Source organism: Coregonus clupeaformis, unplaced genomic scaffold, assembly GCF_020615455.1.
Source record: "Coregonus clupeaformis isolate EN_2021a unplaced genomic scaffold, ASM2061545v1 scaf1905, whole genome shotgun sequence".
Taxonomy (NCBI): Eukaryota; Metazoa; Chordata; class Actinopteri; order Salmoniformes; family Salmonidae; genus Coregonus; species Coregonus clupeaformis.
The window spans coordinates 25,431-45,466 of record NW_025535359.1 but is presented as its reverse complement, the minus strand read 5'-3'; the positions used below and the strand labels follow the sequence as shown (position 1 = coordinate 45,466).

Here is a 20,036-nt window from a genome sequence, read left to right as displayed (position 1 = left end):
CATCCGCCAACTCCTGGACAGTCTGCTGGTGCAACGTGGCGTTGGTGGGATGGAGCGAGACATGATGTCCCAGATGTGCTCAATTGGATTCAGGCCTGGGGAACGAGCCCGGGCCAATCCATAGTATCAATGCCTTCCTCTTGCAGGAACTGCTGACACACTCCAGCCACATGAGGTCTAGCATTGTCTTGCATTAGGAGGAACCCAGGGCCAACCGCACCAGCATATGGTCTCACATGGGGTCTGAGGATCTCATCTCTGGTACCTAATGGCAGTCAGGCTATCTCTGGCGAGCACATGGAGGGCTGTGCGGCCCCCCAAAGAAATGCCACCCACACCATGACTGACCCACCGCCAAACCGGTCATGCTGGAGGATGTTGCAGGCAGCAGAACGTTCTCCACGGCGTCTCCAGACTCTGTCACGTCTGTCCGTGCTCAGTGTGAACCTGCTTCTCATCTGTGAAAAGCACAGGGCGCCAGTGGCGAATTTGCCAATCTTGGTGTTCTCTGGCAAATCGCCAAACGTCCTGCACGGTGTTGGGCTGTAAGCACAACCCCCACCTGTGGACGTCGGGCCCTCATACCACCCTCATGGAGTCTGTTTCTGACCGTTTGAGCAGACACATGCACATTTGTGGCCTGCTGGAGGTCATTTTTGCAGGGCTCTGGCAGTGCTCCTCCTGCTCCTCCTTGCACAAAGGCAGAGGTAACAGTCCTGCTGCTGGGTTGTTGCCCTCCTGCGGCCCTCCTCCACGTCTCCTGATGTACTGGCCTGTCTCCTGGTAGCGCCTCCATGCTCTGGACACTACGCTGACAGACACAGCAAACCTTCTTGCCACAGCTCGCATTGATGTGCCATCCTGGATGAACTGCACTACCTGAGCCACTTGTGTGGGTTGTAGACTCCGTCTCATGCTACCACTAGAGTGAAAGCACTGCCAGCATTCAAAAGTGACCAAAACATCACCCAGGAAGCATAGGAACTGAGAAGTGGTCTGTGGTCACCACCTGCAAAACCAGTCTTTTATTGGGGGTGTCTTGCTAATTGCCTACAATTTCCACCTGTTGTCTATTCCATTTGCACAACAGCATGTGAAATTTATTGTCAATCAGTGTTGCTTCCTAAGTGGACAGTTTGATTTCACAGAAGTGTGATTGACTTGGAGTTACATTGTGTTGTTTAAGTGTTCCCTTTATTTTTTTGAGCAGTGTATATATATAGAGAGAGAGAGAGAGAGAGAGATGGACAGAAGGACAGACAGACAGACAGAGATGCAGTAGCCTGCAGACGCCAAAACACCCTATTCACTGTCAGTGTCCAGGGGTAATCATTCAAAGTGTGAACAGTACTTTAAAAATCGCAGATTCATCCTGCGGGAATTCATTTTATGATGAGGCGTTATTTATGTGAACATGACTTTGGAGACAGAGTTGTCTTCCAGTAATAACGACTCAGCCGCGCACTGGCGGTGGTCCAGACTGGCTGGCGATGCGGAACAGATCGGAGCGGTACTGATAGAGGAGATGAAGAGAGGAGAACAGACGGAGAAGAGGAGAGCGAAAATGTGTACTGGCCCTTTAAGGAACATTCAAATCCATCGGAGTTGTTATATCAGCGGGTTGAGAGCGTCGCGTCAGTAGCGTTCTTCCTTCAGTTAGATAGAGACCATACCTCAGTGATAGAGACCCGCTACGCAGTTCGCTGTACGAATAGAGACGATCGTTTTATACACACACACAAGCCCAGACGCATGGGGTAGGATTAATAACACAACTAACCATGGGAGACAACTGGATCCTAATTATCATGCCGTTTCTGTTGTGTCCGCTGACGGGTGAGTCACAGCGCTTTTAAATGCTGTTTATTGTGGATGTATTGCTTTAGGTTTTGGTTGTGGTTATGGTTTATGTATAGCATATATGGTTATGTTATGGTTATCCTATATCCTATTGTTGATTATACACTATATATACAAAAGTATGTGGGCACCCCGTCAAATTAGTGGGTTCGGCTATTTCAACCACACCCGTTGCTGACAGGTGTATAAAATCGAGCACTTACTGAAGAGCTCAGTGGCTTTTAACGTCGCACGTCATATGATGCCACTTTTCCAACAAGTCAGTTAATCAATTTTCTGCCCTGCAAGAGCTGCCCCGGTCAACTGTAAGTGCTGTTATTGTTAAGTGGAAAGTCTAGGAACAACAACGGCTCAGCCGTGAAGTGATAGGGCACACATGCTCACAGAACGGGACCGTTGAGTGTTGAAGCACGTAGCGCGTAAAAGTCGTCTGTCCTCGGTTGCAACACTCACTACCGAGTTCCAAACTGCCTCTGGAAGCAACGTCAGCACAATAACTGTTTATCACAAGAACTGTTAATAGGTAGATTCATAAAATGGGTTTCCATGGCAGAGCAGCCGCACACAAGCCTAAGATCACCATGCGCGATGCCAAGCGTCGGCTGGAGTGGTGTAAAGCTCGCAACCATTGAACTCTGGAGCAGTGGAAACGCGTTCTCTGGAGTGATGAATCACACTTCACCATCTGGCAGTCCGATGGACAAATCTGGGTTTGGTGGATGCCAGGAGAACGCTACCTGCCCCAATGCATAGTGCCAACTGTAAAGTTTGGTGGAGGAGAAATAATGGTCTGGGGCTGTTTTTCATGGTTCGGTCTAGACCCCTTAGTTAGACATACTTTTGGTCATAGCAAAGTTAGACCTATCATGGGGGTGTAGTCTAATACATGTAGTTTTGGGTGTTGGTATGGAGTGGTGTTGTTTTGGTGTGGAGTGGTGTTGTTTTGGTGTGGAGTGGTGTTGTTTTGGTGTTGTGTGGTGTTGTTTTGGTGTGGAGTGGTGTTGTTTTGGTGTTGTGTGGAGTGGTTTTGGTGTTGTGTGGTGTTGTTTTGGTGTTGTGTGGTGTTGTTTTGGTGTGGAGTGGTGTTGTTTTGGTGTGGAGTGGTGTTGTTTTGGTGTGGTGTTGTTTTGGTGTGGAGTGGTGTTGTTTTGGTGTAGAGTGGTGTGGTTTTGGTGTGGAGTGGTGTCACCCGGCAAAGCTTTCTCAGGGACTTCCTTGGCCAATGGCTGTACTGTATTTTTTATAGCATCATGTTGGCCATTTTAGCCTATTAGGCTATTCCACTGTTTCGTTACGCGTGGTAACCTACTGCTTTGGCTAGCCAATGAATTATTCATACACGTAACAACGGTATGTTGGCTTCCGCGCATAACAGGTGACAGCAGGTCGGCTAAACATGGCTGGAAGTTTAGGCGCCTGTTGCTGCATCGTTGTTGCCTTGGTATTATTAGGCTACTGAACTCTGAATGTAGAACGCACAATAAAGCTGATCTGATGCAATAAGCCGATGTTTATTCAACTAAAGGCTCAGGCAGACACACACACAGTCACAGTTGTGATCATCACTGAGATAGAGCTGTAGGGGACTGGCTTCTCTGTTTACATTTCAATGGTTGTGTAATCCATTTCTTTCCCCCTCATCGTTTCTCACACCTCTCTTTAAGTAAGAGACCTTCAAAAAGAAAAGCCTATATATAAAAACACCCCACAAATGTAGCTGTTTCAACTCATTATTATTTTAGCAACTGGTTCCACAGCATTTTTTTTTTGGTTAACTCAACGTTTCCGTCCAAGTGTTACCTGAAATATAAACAATTTAGTTGGCCCAAACTTAGCTCCAACTCTAGAAAACTTTTTGGCCAAAAATTCAGTCAACTTAAAATGATGCGTTTGCTTAACTTGTCTCATATGTTCCTTCAACTAGAAATTATTATTTGTGGCAACTTATCTAATAAAGGCTGTGGAACACACACAGAGTGCTTTTAACATACAATGTTTCCAGCTGACATAGTTGACACACATTGTGACATACATGATTACATAGTGCACGTTCATTCATACAGTAGTTATTATTCAACATGTCCTCACCTGGGATTTGAACTCACAACCTCTTGTTTAATGGCCTTCCGATCTTATTGCTTTGCCATGTTAAGTTCAAGTAACACTTTGACCGAAAAGTTGAGTAAACAAACAAAAAGCTGTGGGACCCGTTACTTAATAATATTTAGTTGATACAACTATACTGAACCAAAATGTAAACGCAACATGCAACAATTTCAAAGGTTTTACTGAGTTACAGTTCATGTGAGGAAATCAGTAAATTGAAATAAATTCATTAGGCCCTAATCTATGGATTTCACATGACTGGGAATACAGATATGCATCTGTTGGGTCACAGATACCTTAAAAAAAAGTATGGTGTGTATCAGAAAACCAGTCCGTATCTGGTGTGACCACATAGAGTTGATCAGGCTGTTGATTGTGGCCTGTGGAATGTTGTCCCATTCCTCTTCAATGGCTGTGCGAATTTGCTGGATATAGTCAAGGAACTGGAACAGATCCTTGTGACATGGGCCCGTGCATTATCATGCTAAAACATGAGATGATGGCGGCGGATGAATGGCACGACAATGAGCCTCAGGATTTCATCACGCCATCTCTGTGCATTCAAATGTACACTGATAAAATGCAATTGTGTTCGTTGTCCGTAGCTTATGCCTGCCTGCCTGCCTGCCCATACCATAACCCCACCTCCACCATGGGGCACTCTGTTCACAATGTTTACATCATGAAACTGCTCGCCCACACGACACCATACACATGGTCTGCAGTTGTGAGCTCGGTTGGACGTACTGCCAAATTCTCTAAAACGATGTTGTAAGTGGCTTATGGTAGAGAAATTGACATTCAATTATTTGGCAACATCTCTGGTGGACATTCCTGCAGTCAGCATGCCAAATGCACGCTCTCTGAAAACTTGAGACATCTGTGGCATTGTGTTGTGACAAAACTGCACATTTCAGAGTGGCCTTTTATCATCCCCAGCACCTGTGTAATGATCATGCTGTTTAATCCGCTTATTGATATGCCACATCTGTCAGGTGGATGGATTATCTTAACAAAGGAGAAATGCTCACTAACAGGGACGTAAACAAATTTGTGCACACAATTTGAGAGAAATAAGGTTTTTGTGTGTATGGAAAATTTCTGGGATCTTTAATTTCAGCTCATGAAACATGGGACCAACACTTTATATGTTGCATTTATATTTTTTGTTCAGTATATATATATATATATGTTTTACAGTGTACTGTTGTTCATACACACACACACACACACACACACACACACACACACACGTATGTATGCCCTATAATGTTGTTTACATAAAGCTATAACAGTATTGTAATATATCCTCTTAAACCTGCCCCTTCAAGCCCAGTCACACTATTAGAAGCTATACATCCCAAATGGCACCCTATTCCCTATATAGTGCACTACTTTTGACCAGATATCTTATGGGCCCTGGTTAAAAGTAGTGCACTAACTAGGGAATAGGATGTCATTTGGGATGCTCCCTATGTATTTGCATAACTGTATCCTGAGGTAGTTGGTCGCGTCCGGGCTTTTCCCAGGAAAGGGCTACAGGTGTGTGTGTGTGTGTGTGTGTTTGTGTGTGTATGTGTGTGTAAGGCTGTTATGGTGACCGTGTTACCGCCACACCGGCGGTCACGAATCATGACGGCAGTCAAATTCCACGTGACCATTTAGTCACTAAATAGGCTTCTCCAAAAGTGCTCTCTGATGCTGCTGCTGGTCATTAGTAGCCTGCCAAACTTGCTAACTGCCTGGTTCTCAGCACTCTATTGTCCCTCTAATCACTCTGACGTCAATGCAAATGGTAAATCAAATCAAACACTTCATGAGAGCCCATGAGTTCATGTTGCGCAACATTTCTATAAGCTATGCAATTGCGTGAGAAAACAGAGTGTTGATGGCCTCTATTAAAAAGAGGAGGATCCCATCAGCTTTCTATAGGCTAGGCCTACTATATTTATTTCTCAACTTTCCCAATATTAAGCACATTGCTTCTCTTTACCACAGGAGTATAGCTTACCTGGCTGGCATGAAAATAAACCACGGCAAAAGCTTCCTCCGTTCGCTATTTAAGTGCATAGATTACATGTATTTTTTTCCCCTGCCCCTGTTCTGAGACAGGTGCATGATAATGGTTCATACTAAATAAAAACGAATTTCACACATATATATTATTTAGTATATGTACAGAAAACATTAAATGAAGAATAGTCTGATGGGGGACAATATTAGCCTGTCACTTGTGAATGATGTATTATGTACATTGACATTTTAGTCATTTAGCAGACGCTCTTATCCAGAGCGACTTACAGTTAGTGAGTGCATACATTATCACTTGTGAGTGATACATTATCACTTGTGAATGATGCCCAGCTTGTGTGCACTAAGGCAAGAAACAGCACATGCCTTTTTTTTGCGACTTTTTCAAAATCATAGTCGCACACCTCCATGTAGCCTAGCACATAGGCCTATATGTTTTGATAAGGTTTGTATCACAACTAAAGTGGCCAAAGAACTTCTTAACGTTACGCACCTTAATCCGCTTCACAAGGGGGATGCCGCCGGGAAATTCAAGGCATCATCAAGCGCTTGTCAAATTGTGAATGAGAGACTGATGAAGTGTGTACAGCCTGCACATGAAAACAAAGCAGAGCTCTTTATTCAAATCATCATTAGAGTTCCGTCATGTAGCCTTAGAATGTATTAAACATCTTAACATATAGACCAACGTTTGTATGACAACTTAAGTAGCATAAATAACTCTAAGTTAAGCATATTGGGGGACCTGTTTCTTTGTTAACCGCTCAACACAGAATAGCCGCATATGTGCGCACTCCCTCAGAAATCGTTTTGGAGAAAATATCCTTTCTATTTTATTCAGCTATGTTCAATTTTATTCTTCATACTATAAAATAATATAAAATAATGCCACGGAATTCTAAGCAAATCTTGTCTGCTAAATGAACTAGTGTAGCCCACAGCCATATGGCATAGCCAGATCAGGGCCTAACATAAGGACAACTCAGAGTATGCCATTCTGTTCTTCTGAAATAGACAACATTTTCTTCAAATCATGTTTCTTTAGACCTGTATAAATTCACAAATAATGGATTTATTGTGAAGGTGTAGGCAATATTACATGGATTTATTAGACTTTTTTAAATGTAGATGTTCCAAAGGTCTGCATCAGTGGCTTGTAGGCTATGTGTGGAAGCCAGAAGATGCTAAATGTGTTTATGTTAATTAATGGTCAATTACCGTGAGACCGGCAGTTATTTGCTTGACAATCACAGGCTGATAAAATGTCATGACAGCCACAGCCCTATGTGTGTGTGTGTGTGTGTGTGTGTGTTTGTGTGTCTGTGTGTGTGTCTGTGTGTGTGTGTGTGTGTGTGTGTGTGTGTGTGTGTGTGTGTCTGTCTGTGTGTGTGTGTGTGTGTGTGTGTGTGTGTGTCTGTGTGTGTGTGTGCGTGTCTGTGTCTGTGTCGTGTCTGTGTGTGTCTGTGTCTGTGTGTGTGTGTGTGTGTGTGTGTGTGTGTGTGTGTCTGTCTGTGTGTGTGTGTGTGTCTGTGTGTTTGTGTGTGTGTGTGTGTGTGTGTGTGTCACGTTCGTTGAATGACGGGTCAGACCAAGGCGCAGCGTGATATGCATACATGTTTATTTTAACTGAATAAACACCACGACAAAACAATAAACTAAACGAAACGTGAAGCCCAAGGTAGCACACACAGCATACCTCACACGGAACAAGATCCCACAACCCACTAGTGCCAATAGGCTGCCTAAGTATGGTCCCCAATCAGACACCCAATCAGAGACAACGAGCTACAGCTGCCTCTGATTGGGAACCACACCGGCCAACATAGAACCATACATACTAGATCGACAAACAATGACCAAACACAACAAGGAATATACACGCCCTGACTCAACATATAAGCGTCCCCTGAGTCAGGACGTGTACAGTGTGTGTGTGTGTGTGTGTGTGTGTGTGTGTGTGTGTGTGTGTGTGTGTGTGCGTGTGTGTGCCTGCGTGTCGCCGATGATTCATTATTTAGCGTTGGCAGGTATTATAAAGCTGGTTAGGCTGCAGACACACCTTCCTTCTCTGTTCTTACTGTTTGTGAACTTGACCACAAATTCTATATTATAATAATAATAATATGCCATTTAGCAGACGCTTTTATCCAAAGCGACTTACAGTCATGTGTGCATACATTTTTTGTGTATGGGGTGGTCCCGGGGATCGAACCCACTACCCTGGCGTTACAAGCGCCGTGCTCTACCAGCTGAGCTACAGAGGACCACTATATTAATGGATGGAGATGAGTCAATGGTCACATTTCTGTTGTGTTGTTCTTGGTGATGGCCTAAAGCACGTGTCATGCTATAAACCGTTTGGATTGACCCAACTGACTTTGAAGAACGTTTGTTCTGTCGAAGAAACGAACAGGCTAAAGATATTAATCATGTCTTTGTGATGGAACATGATATTCTTAGGCTAAGCATAAGGATAACCATTATAATGATTAAGCTATATCTGCTTTATATTAGGATCACAGCCGTGTCAACGATTACACAATTCTCTAAACTGATCCCCTCCCTTCCCATGCTAATGATTATAACTTGTAATAAGGATTATACCTGGTCTTTAGGATCACAGCCGTGTCAACAATAAACGTCCCCCCTCCCTTCCCTCCCCTATACTAGACGGGTCTCTGCTCGTCAGACGCCTGTGTCCCAAATGGTACCCTATTCCCTATAGGGGCTCTGGTCAAAAGTAGTGCACTACGTAGGGAATAGGGTACCATTTTGGGACGGAGCCGTGGACTGACGGCCCGGAGGCACTAACGGTCACATGAAGCTCATGTTCGTGGAAACCTGCCAGGTTTTATGCAAATCGTGTGTAAATCTTCAGAAGTCTAGGGGTCATGTTCCAAATGGCATCCTATTCATTATTTAGTGCACCATTCTTTTTATTTATTTTTTACCAGGGCCCATAGAGGAATAGGGTACCGTTTAGGACGGTGCCAGGCTGTGAATCAGAACTCTGGAGGGAGATAAAACAACCTCATGACCCAGATGTTGTTGATTGTCTATTGATTTGGTACCAGGCGATGCAAATCATGTGTCATCTTCAGAACTAAAAACACAGCCTCCGTCCCAAACAGCACCCTATTCCCTGTGTAGTGCACTACTTTAGACCAGGGCCCCGTAGTGACACAGAGGGAAAAAACACTTTTTTATGACCCAAATGTTTTTTTTTGCTCCTCAAGAAGCCTATTGATTGATTGGCTGATTGATTAACTCACCCGTTAATGTTCTTATTTGTCTGTTATGGATAATGATGATTTGTATTGTGGTGAGCTGTTTGGGTTTTATTAGGTCAGAACCACCTGTTGGTCCTAATTCTCCCGGTTGATTGATGTAGCCAGATTGATGTAGCCAGATTGATATAGCCAGATGATGTAACCAGATTGATGTAGCCAGATTGATGTAACCAGATTGATGTAGCAAGATTGATGTAGCCAGATTGATGTAACCAGATTGATGTAGCCAGATTGATGTAACCAGATTGATGTAGCCAGATTGATGTAACCAGATTGATGTAACCAGATTGATGTAGCCAGATTGATGTAACCAGATTGATGTAGCCAGATTGATGTAGCCAGATTGATGTAACCAGATTGATGTAGCCAGATTGATGTAGCCAGATTGATGTAGCCAGATTGATGTAGCCAGATTGATGAGGGCCTGTTAAAGCAGCAATGATTAAAGGAAGAGAAACACTGTTACACCAGTCTGGGTCAAATCATTCACTAAAACGACTAAACCTCAACTAAATCTCGTAATGAATAATGTGGGAATTGAGCAAGTTGAGGTGACTAAACTGCTTGGTGTAACCCTGGATTGTAGACTGTCATGGTCAAAGCATATTGATACAACAGTAGCTAAGATGGGGAGAAGTCTGTCCATAATAAAGCGCTGCTCTACCTTCTTAACAGCACTATCAACAAGGCAGGTCCTACAGGCCCTAGTTTTGTCGCACCTGGACTACTGTTTAGTAGTGTGGTCAGGTGCCACAAAGAGGGACTTGGGAAAATTGCAGTTAGCTCAGAACAGGGCAGCACGGCCAGCCCTTAAAAGTACACGGAGTGCTAACATTAATGACATGCATGTCAATCTCTCATGGCTCAAAGTGGAGGAGAGATTGACTTCATCACTACTTGTTTTTGTAAGAAGTGTTGACAAGCTGAATGTACCGAGCTGTCTGTTTTTAAACTACTAGCACACAGCTCAGACACCCATGCATACCCCACAAGACATGCCACCAGAGGTCTCTTCACAGTGCCCAAGTCCAGAACAGACTATGGGAGGCGCACAGTACTACATAGAGCCATGACTACATGGAACTCTATTCCACATCAGGTAACTGATGCAAGCAGTAGAATCAGATTTTTAAAAACTGGTAAAAATCCACCTTATGGAACAGCGGGGACTGTGAAGCAACACAAACATAGACACATGCATACAAACACACGATAACATACACACTATACACACACGTACACATGGATGTTGTGTTATAGATATGTGGTAGTAGAGTAGTGGCCTGAAGGCACACACTTAATGTGTTATGAAATCTGTTATGAATGTATTGATTTTTTTTATTTTTAATGGATAACTGCCTTAATTTTGCTGGACCCCAGGAAGAGTAGCTGCTGCCTTTGTATAACCAGTCTGTTAATAGACTGCCCCATGACTGTCCACTGCATAACCAGTCTGTTAATAGACTGCCCCATGACTGTCCACTGCATAACCAGTCTGTTAATAGACTGCCCCATGACTGTCCACTGCATAACCAGTCTGTTAATAGACTGCCCCATGACTGTCCACTGTGTAACCAGTCTGTTAATAGACTGCCCCATGACTGTCCACTGTGTAACCAGTCTGTTAATAGACTGCCCCATGACTGTCCACTGCATAACCAGTCTGTTAATAGACTGCCCCATGACTGTCCACTGCATAACCAGGCTGTTAATAGACTGCCCCATGACTGTCCACTGCATAACCAGTCTGTTAATAGACTGCCCCATGACTGTCCACTGCATAACCAGTCTGTTAATAGACTGCACCATGACTGTCCACTGTATAACCAGTCTGTTAATAGACTGCCCCATGACTGTCCACTGTGTAACCAGTCTGTTAATAGACTGCTGTACACCATGACTGTCCAAAGAATCTCTTGGATGACATCACATTTTTATTTTATTTTATTTTCTAATATTGCTATTCACTCACTATGCTTCCTTTTCTGTGTGCAGGGTTTTGTTCCCCAGCTCTAACACACCTAAATAAACTTTCCACGGTCAAAATTGTTGATCGGTTGATTCAAGTGTGTTGTGTTATTATAGGCTAGTGCTGGGCTAGAACGAAAGCCTGCACACACAGCCTGTATGGCCTAGTCTACTGTATACCATATATGGGCGTGTTCCGTGTGTTCAACAGGCTGGTCTAATCCCGTCATCACCCCGAGTGGACCTCACCTGGTGGTTCCGAAAGGCGGGGCTCTGGAACTCCGCTGCCATGACAACACCAACGCTGACGCCAACACTCCATCAACTGTTGTCTCAGGGGGGGTGAGGTGGCAGAGAGAGAGGGGGAGGAGGCTGGAGGGGGAGGTAGAGGAGGGAGGAGGGGTAGTGTTTATTAGGGTGCAGTCTGCCCAGGGATATCACATGGGACGATACACCTGCATCAACAACAACACCAAGGAACGCTCCTCCATTTACGTCTTTGTGAAAGGTGAGGTGAGAGATGTGTGTTGGGGGTGTGTGTTGTGTGTGTGTGTGTGTGTGTGTGTGTGGTTTAGATCAGTTAATGTGTGTTTGTGTTTGTCTGTGACTGTGTCTATGTAGGCTACTCACTCTCTCTCTCTCTCTTTCTCTCTCTCCCCTCTTTAGGCAGGCTGTAGTTTTCCACTTTATAATTGCTCTCCCTGACCATCAGTTCACACACACACATACACACACACACACATACATACACACACACACACACACACACACACATGCATACACACACACATACATACACACACACATACATACACACACATGCATTCCTTAGTTATCGCGTCCTCATACTCCTTAAAAAAGCCTAACCGTTTCTCTCCTCCCTTAACTGGGAGGCCTCTTTATCTTGGTTTCCCAGTTGTCTGTAGCCAGTTCTCCTTGTCCTTTGTTATCTTGGTTTCCCAGTTGTCTGTAGACAGTTCTCCTTGTCCTTTGTTATCTTGGTTTCCCAGTTGTCTGTAGCCAGTTCTCCTTGTCCTTTGTTATCTTGGTTTCCCAGTTGTCTGTAGACAGTTCTCCTTGTCCTTTGTTATCTTGGTTTCCCAGTTGTCTGTAGCCAGTTCTCCTTGTCCTTTGTTATCTTGGTTTCCCAGTTGTCTGTAGCCAGTTCTCCTTGTCCTTTGTTATCTTGGTTTCCCAGTTGTCTGTAGACAGTTCTCCTTGTCCTTTGTTATCTTGGTTTCCCAGTTGTCTGTAGCCAGTTCTCCTTGTCCTTTGTTATCTTGGTTTCCCAGTTGTCTGTAGACAGTTCTCCTTGTCCTTTGTTATCTTGGTTTCCCAGTTGTCTGTAGCCAGATCTCCTTGTCCTTTGTTATCTTGGTTTCCCAGTTGTCTGTAGCCAGTTCTCCTTGTCCTTTGTTATCTTGGTTTCCCAGTTGTCTGTAGCCAGTTCTCCTTGTCCTTTGTTGTCTGGTCTAACTCTTACTCCCATTGCTAAATAGTAGCTCAATGTCATAGTCTTTACTGGTCCTACACTCACACATTCTAACACATTTCACACAGTTTCAGGGTGTAATAATTAGTCACTACTAAGAAAGTACTAATCACACTTAAAACAAGAACATTTCACAACTATATTTAAGGGTGGAACATTTAGTCATTACTTTTAACCTGTATATACCTGTATTTACCTGTCTGTGTCTGTCTGTCTGTCTGTCTGTCTGTCTGTCTGTGTCTCTCTCTCTCTCTCTCTCTCTATCCCCCCCGTCTCCCCCTCCCTCCCCCCAGACCCCCAGAGTCCGTTCCAGCGTTCTATGGTGAATGGCATTCTGGTCCGCGTCGGGGAGGACCTGACTTTACCATGCCTGGTCACCGACCCTGATGTGACCCTCGTGACCTTACAGACCTGTGACTTACATCCTGTACCCTCCGACCTCCATTACCACCGACCCCCAGCGCGGCGTCGTCATCGGTAATGCCAGGAAGGAGTACGAGGGTTGCTACGTATGCGTGGGCGAGCTGGGAGGAGCCACCGTGAGGTCGAGCCAGTATACTGTGGACATACGGCTAGGTGAGAGATGAGAGGGGGAGAGGGGGAGAGAGAGAGAGAGAGACAGGAAAAAAAAAAAAGAGAGAGAGAGAGAAAAAAAAAAAAAAAAAAAGAGAGAGAGAGAGAGAGAGAGAGAGAGAGAGAGAGAGAGAGAGAGAGAGAGAGAGAGAGAGAGAGAGAGAGAGAGAGAGAGAGAGAGAGAGAGAGAGAGAGAGAGAGAGAGAGAGAGAGGAGAGAGAGAGAGAGAGAGAGAGAGAGAAGAGAGATGTTGGGAGTAGGGACAGAAATAGAGAGGGGAAATGAAAGAGAGAGATCCCCAGGCAGCATGCTCGTATCACCTCTAAGTGACTCTATGTAAACAGTTAGACATGGTCACCCTCTAAGTGACTCTATGTAAACAGTTAGACATGGTCACCCTCTAAGTGACTCTATGTAAACAGTTAGACATGGTCACCCTCTAAGTGACTCTATGTAAACAGTTAGACATGGTCACCCTCTAAGTGACTCTTTGTAAACAGTTAGACATGGACCACCTCTAACAGTTTCCTGTCTGACATACTGTATATTTATTTCCATCTTTTATTTCATTTATTTATTTAATCTTTTACTCCTCTTCCCCCCCACCCCACCCCTCTCCTCTTCCCCCCCACCCCTCTCCTCTGCCCCCACCCCTGTCCTCTTCCCCCCAGTCCCTGAGCAGCCTCCAGTGATCAGTCTGTCCCAGAGAGAGAGGGTGATCCTGAGGAGAGGAGAGCAGTTTGAGATCACCTGCAGATCCTCAAACCTCAACCCTGACTTCAGCATTAAGTGGGACTTCCCTGTTGGAGCAGTGAGACTCGCTTCATACTGTCTCTCTCTCTCATCTCTCTACTCTCTCTCTCTCTCTCTCTCTCTCTCTCTCTCTCTCTCTCTCTCTCTCTCTCTCTCTCTCTCTCTCTCTCTCTCTTCATCAAAGGGAATTGGTATTATACATTACAGTACCACAGACTGGATATTGCATCATGCAACACAGTAGTATTCACACTGTTCTATTGCTTATACCAGTCCACTAACCATGACCCACCTGAGAGTACAGTATAGGGAACCCATTCATCTAAACCCTGACCTCTAACCCCTGACTGACCCGTCTGCAGCGTGCCTTCCAGGACCACGCCTCCCACATCCTGTCTGGTTCCCGTGGATACCAACGCTCCGCCTCCCTCTCGATCGCCTCTGTCAACCAATCAGACGCCGGGGCATACCGATGCCACGCCCACAATGAGAGGGCGCCACGCCGATACCCTGCAGCTGGATGTCCGTGGTGAGTGGCTGTCTGGCTGTCTGGGTGTCTGGCTGTCTGGGTGTCTGGCTGTCTGGGTGTCTGGCTGTCTGGGTGTCTGGCTGTCTGGGTGTCTGGCTGTCTGGCTGTCTGGGTGAGTGTGTGTGTGTGTGTGTGTCTGTGTGTCTGTGTGTGTGTGTGTGTGTGTGGGTGTCTGTGTGTGTGTGTGTGGGTGTCTGGTGTGTGTGTGTGTGTGTGTGTGGGTGTCTGTCTGTGTGTTTGGCCGTCTTTTGTGTAAGTGTCTGTGCGTCTGTGTGGTCTAATGGTGTGTGTGTGTGAGAGTGTGTGTGTGTGTGTGTGTGTCTGAGTATTGCGAACACAGAACCTCAATGCTGGAATCTGTTAACCGCTATAACACTGGAAGTTGATGATAGTCTAACCCTGTGTAACCCTGTGTAACCCTGTGTAACCCTGTGTAACCCAGTGTAACCCTGTCTAACCCTGTCTAACCCAGTGTAACCCTGTCTAACCCAGTGTAACCCTGTCTAACCCTGTGTAACCCTGTCTAACCCAGTGTAACCCTGTCTAACCCAGTGTAACCCTGTCTAACCCAGTGTAACCCTGTCTAACCCAGTGTAACCCTGTCTAACCCAGTGTAATCCTGTCTAACCCAGTATAACCCTGTCTAACCCAGTGTAATCCTGTGTAACCCTGTCTAACCCAGTGTAATCCTGTCTAACCCAGTGTAACCCTGTCTAACCCTGTGTAACCCTGTGTAATCCTGTCTAACCCTGTGAGTGTGTTTGTTCCCTCCAGAGCGAGGCTTCATCAGTATGCTGGGTGACTCCCGGCCTAGCCAGTTTGCTGTCAGAGAAGGGGAGAGCCTAAGCCTCAGGGTAGAGTTGGAGTCCTACCCCAGACCTGGCACTCTGTCCTGGGCTTACAACGGCAAGACCCTCCGCAACACCACGGAGCACGTCATCACTGTCCATCGACACAGATACAGGTACTCTCCACAGGCAGATACCATGCTGTAGGCGTATGGAACATCCCCGTGTTCGCACACTGTGATGGTTCAGAGAGAAAATGTATGCCCCAGTGTAATATTTTAAATCCAAGTATTTTAATGACTTAAGTGCGTCTGGAGCGCCCGGCCCGCGCGATGCGTCAAGACATACAAAATTATATAAAAATAATAATTTCACTTAAAAAAATACGATTAACAACTTTTTGGGGATACAAAGAAAAAAAAACATTAATTTGATTAAATAACACTACTTCAGCATGACATAAAACAGTATTCAAATACATAAAATGTACAATGAACAGGGAGATAAATAGCTCTTACATTGTGTTTTACACTGTATTTTTACATAACCTAATCCTACATCAACTACGTCAACAAGGTGTCTGAGGAGACCGTGCACAAAGTAAGAGCACAGATGAAACAACATGGAAGGGTGGAATGGGTGAAAAATGGCTAAAACCAACTAGGTGTTTGTGGATGTCACAGCAAGAAGAGTTGAAGCTAGCAGTTGGTCCCTCCATTAAAAAAAAAAGAGTAATCCTTTCATAAGAACAAGTTAAAGTCCAATGTTTTACATATTTTATCTTGTTTACATTGTATTTTACATTTGGTTTTACATCAGGTCTTTTTCACAAATACAGTATTTTTGTGTCCCACATTGTCCACCTGTTAATTTTTTCACTGCAGGTGTCTCAAATGCTCTCAGCTTAGCACAGTCCTCTCCCTGACCGCCTTCTGACCCTGCATCTCTCTTGACCCTATGAGAAGAAACAGGGAATGATTATTAGCAGCTCAGTTCAGAAACATTCTGGATCTCTTCATGCCCCCCACAAAAATGTTCAAATCTCGATCGTACTTTTTGTTCGAAGAGGAAATGTCTTTCCGTGTTGACATCTCCTTTGTATCGTTACGAGACAAACCAATCCAGACACCGTCCAATTTCCTGGCGCTGACCACTTCAAGGAGGAAGGCCTATTGATGTAGAATAACTTAAATGGTAGAATCATACATTGTTTTTTCTCTCCATGTTTTGGCCTCTTAGAATTTGATATCTCTGACTGAAGCTCGGTCAACACATGCAGGCACGCCCGTTACACAGACAAAAACACACACCGTACACACCTGTTCCTCTTCGCTGTTTATGATCACCAGGTCCAATCCCCTCCGTTGGCAGTAAGGTCTGCTCTCATCCCAGGACTTAGTCTCAGTAGAGATGTAGTATAGACTGGAGTTGATATACTTCCACCCTTCTGAAGACAGATTAGATAGAGAGTAGAGAGCAGAAGGGCTGTCACTTGTTTGTCACAAATATAGCAAAACAAACATGACAAATTATACAAATACAAAAAAGTGGTCATGAAATACAATTTTATAATACAGTGAACATTATAATAATATACCGTAGTCATATAGTTCAAGTTCATGTAATTATGATCAAATGATGATCAATAAAAAAGGCAGATCACTTTCTGAAATACAAACTATAGACAAAGCTACACTGGAGGTTGTGAGATGGTGTGTGGTAAGATGGTAGGATGGTGAGTTGGTAGGATGGTGTGTGGTAGGATGGTGAGTTGGTAGGATGATGTGTGGTAGGATGGTGTGTGGTAGGATGGTGAGATGGTGAGTTGGTAGGATGGTGTGTGGTAGGATGGTGAGATGGTGAGTTGGTAGGATGGTGTGTGGTAGGATGGTGAGATGGTGAGTTGGTAGGATGGTGTGTGGTAGGATGGTGAGATGGTGAGTTGGTAGGATGGTGTGTGGTAGGATGGTGAGTTGGTAGGATGGTGTGTGGTAAGATGGTGAGATGGTGAGTTGGTAGGATGGTGAGATGGTGAGTTGGTAGGATGGTGTGTGGTAAGATGGTGAGTTGGTAGGATGGTGTGTGGTAGGATGGTGAGATGGTGAGTTGGTAGGATGGTGTGTGGTAGGATGGTGAGATGGTGAGTTGGTAGGATGGTGTGTGGTAGGATGGTGTGTGGTAGGATGGTGTGTGGTAAGATGTTTAGGTGTGGTGCCGAGTAAAGAGCAGAACTCACCCTGCTTTAAAATCATATTTAGAAGAACGCTGTAGTTCTCTGATTTCAGGCTCTTAATCGCTTCTCTCTCTGCCGCACAGGTTTCATCATTTGACTGCTGTCTCTGTGCAATTTGATTGTGTTTCTGGGCAATCAGACTTCTGATAGCCACAGTCCACCCCACCACTACCAATAGCAATAGTATGTAGTGTCTTCTGAAGTATTCAGAACCTGAGGTGGACACACAAACACACAATTGATTGTTTCAAAGCATGTAGTAATGTTGGAGGACAGTGGAAGTTGTCAAAATAGCTTTTTTTATTGTTAAAAGCCTCATTTAACCAACATGATGTGATTGGTTAAATGAGTTGGAGAAATCTGAAAAATGTTTTTAACATAGACTGACTAATAACTTGTGATTTAATCACACATATTACTTTGTACTAACCAATGGAATATGTATACATGTTTAACGAGGGAATTTGATTAAGCTGCCCCGGGTTGAACTGGGCTATGGCCCGTCACACGACTGGGCGAAGCCTTTGAGGGGGGCGCGCCCCTGCTCAAATCGAATGGTAATCTTTGACGCTCAGTCATATTGTCGACAACGAAACAGCGTTCAGAAACATACAGCATCTCTTTTCCATAAAATATGTTCAAATTCTGTGGTAGCGACTGTTGAAAATGGACTCGCTCGCTTGCTACCCAGGTGGTTGTTATCCTCCATGCGACATCCTCCACGCAACAACTAGCGTCCCGTATGGGAAATTCCCTTTCGTTGGATAGCCGAGGCAGTCATTCATATTTATGAGTTAGGTGAGGTGATTGGTTGAGCCTATTGTGACGTCACAGTGATGCGCTGCAGAGCAAAAAAATAATAATTTTAATGAGTAGGTGTTCTAAAACTTTTGACTGGTAGTGTATCACAAACTGTTATTGATTTGGACACTTTCAAACTGTTTTGAGACTGGGCTATTTATAAATGTGTGTCAACAGGAAGCAACAACATAATTTATTTAAATGTAAGTTTAGAAATATAAATGGAACTTTCAACATTAATTTCCAATGGTATTGTACTTAATCAGGTAAAAACTGCTGAATGAGTCCAAAAACGTGCTTTGACTGATTGATTTGGATATACCAGAAATCACCAAAACGGGTTTGCCCTGCCTAATTTAAGTCCATGTATTGGTGTGAACCAGCGACTTTTATAGATATCGGTCCTATTATCCGTGGCATTTGAGAAAGAAAGTGATAGCTGCGTTCTAAGTCCTAGAGCAAAATCAACAGTACAAAACCAAATATATTGATCAGTTTTAAGCAAATGATCTTGTGTCGTTGACTATAAACGTTTATACTAACATCACCAATCTGAGGTAAAATTGCCTACTGTCCCCACCATGGAGAGTAGCGTAAAATACATGAATTAGATATGGCAAAATAATTCAATATCTTACTTTACGACGATAGTAAATTAAGCAAACTCACAGATATTTTCTATAATCACATTTCTCACTAGTTTAACCATTTAGACCCAATTTAACCAGGCGCTCTTGACTAGAGGCTCCGTGTGGTCTATGCAGCAGGCTGAACGTTAGACGTCCCTACTATACGTTCGAGTATGTTTTACTTACCTGAGCGGTTAGTTCGGTTGCACCGTGCCCGTAAGGATTCCCGGCCTCCTTCGGTGAACCAAATTGGACCATTAATGCTGCTGTAAATGGGATTCTCTAACCTCACCTCCTTCATCATCCGACGGACCAACAGCTGTCAGTTTGGTTTTGGCCGCAGCAGTAGAAAGAGGGACGAGTTTCTGTTATCATGTCTGTTGCGCCACTTTATGTAGCAGTCCTACCGCTCTGACTATACGAGTGACACCTCGATTACCGAGAAACAAAACTACATTGACACATTTATATAGTGCTTATGAGAAGGGCTATGGTTTCTGTGAAACGGTGCACTTTCGCTTTTGTTACTCGTCAGATATAGGTAGAGTACACGGTGCAACAAAATGCTTGATTACGGGTTCACTACTCACATCTAAGTGAATAAAACAGCACAATAAAAAAGCACAAAAATAAAAGCTCAATGAATAATAATAGGATAAGAATTTAGCAAAACTATAATACAAGAAGGCACTCAAACGAATTGAAGTGGGATATTTCCACGTGCCGGGGGAATTGGAAATAGATCAAGCCAGCAACCCGCTGTATTTCTTGTAAACCACGTGATCTCTGTCTTCTATAATAGACGTATCAATAGATTCATAGAGAAACCGCAATTCCCCAAAAATACATAGACAAAAAGACAAGGACTAATCAGTAAAAGCGGCATATATACAGAGACTTGCAAAAGTATTCATACATTTTATTGTGTTACAAAGTGGAAGAATTTGTTTATTTTATAACTAAAATATAGTCATTGTATAAGC

General features: G+C 44.1%; 1 protein-coding gene and 1 long non-coding RNA gene across 2 annotated transcripts in view; one reads left to right on the top strand and one right to left on the bottom strand.

Moving 5' to 3' along the window:
• Positions 1-1,781: 1,781 nt before the first annotated feature.
• LOC121551907 (mast/stem cell growth factor receptor kita) overlaps positions 1,782-20,036 on the top strand; it is a gene marked incomplete at its 3' end in the record, with an annotated part of 37,202 nt that continues 18,947 nt past the window's right edge. The window contains 7 exon segments of the mRNA XM_045218926.1: positions 1,782-1,836; positions 11,467-11,763; positions 13,041-13,194; positions 13,196-13,323; positions 13,992-14,131; positions 14,436-14,595; positions 15,359-15,566. Coding sequence (XP_045074861.1) covers positions 1,782-1,836; positions 11,467-11,763; positions 13,041-13,194; positions 13,196-13,323; positions 13,992-14,131; positions 14,436-14,595; positions 15,359-15,566 — 1,142 coding nt within the window.
• Positions 16,452-18,292, bottom strand: LOC123487932. Its single transcript, XR_006659911.1, has 3 exons — positions 17,627-18,292; positions 16,710-16,837; positions 16,452-16,559 (listed from the first exon to the last, which is right to left on the bottom strand). It is a non-coding gene; the product is annotated as an uncharacterized LOC123487932 (long non-coding RNA).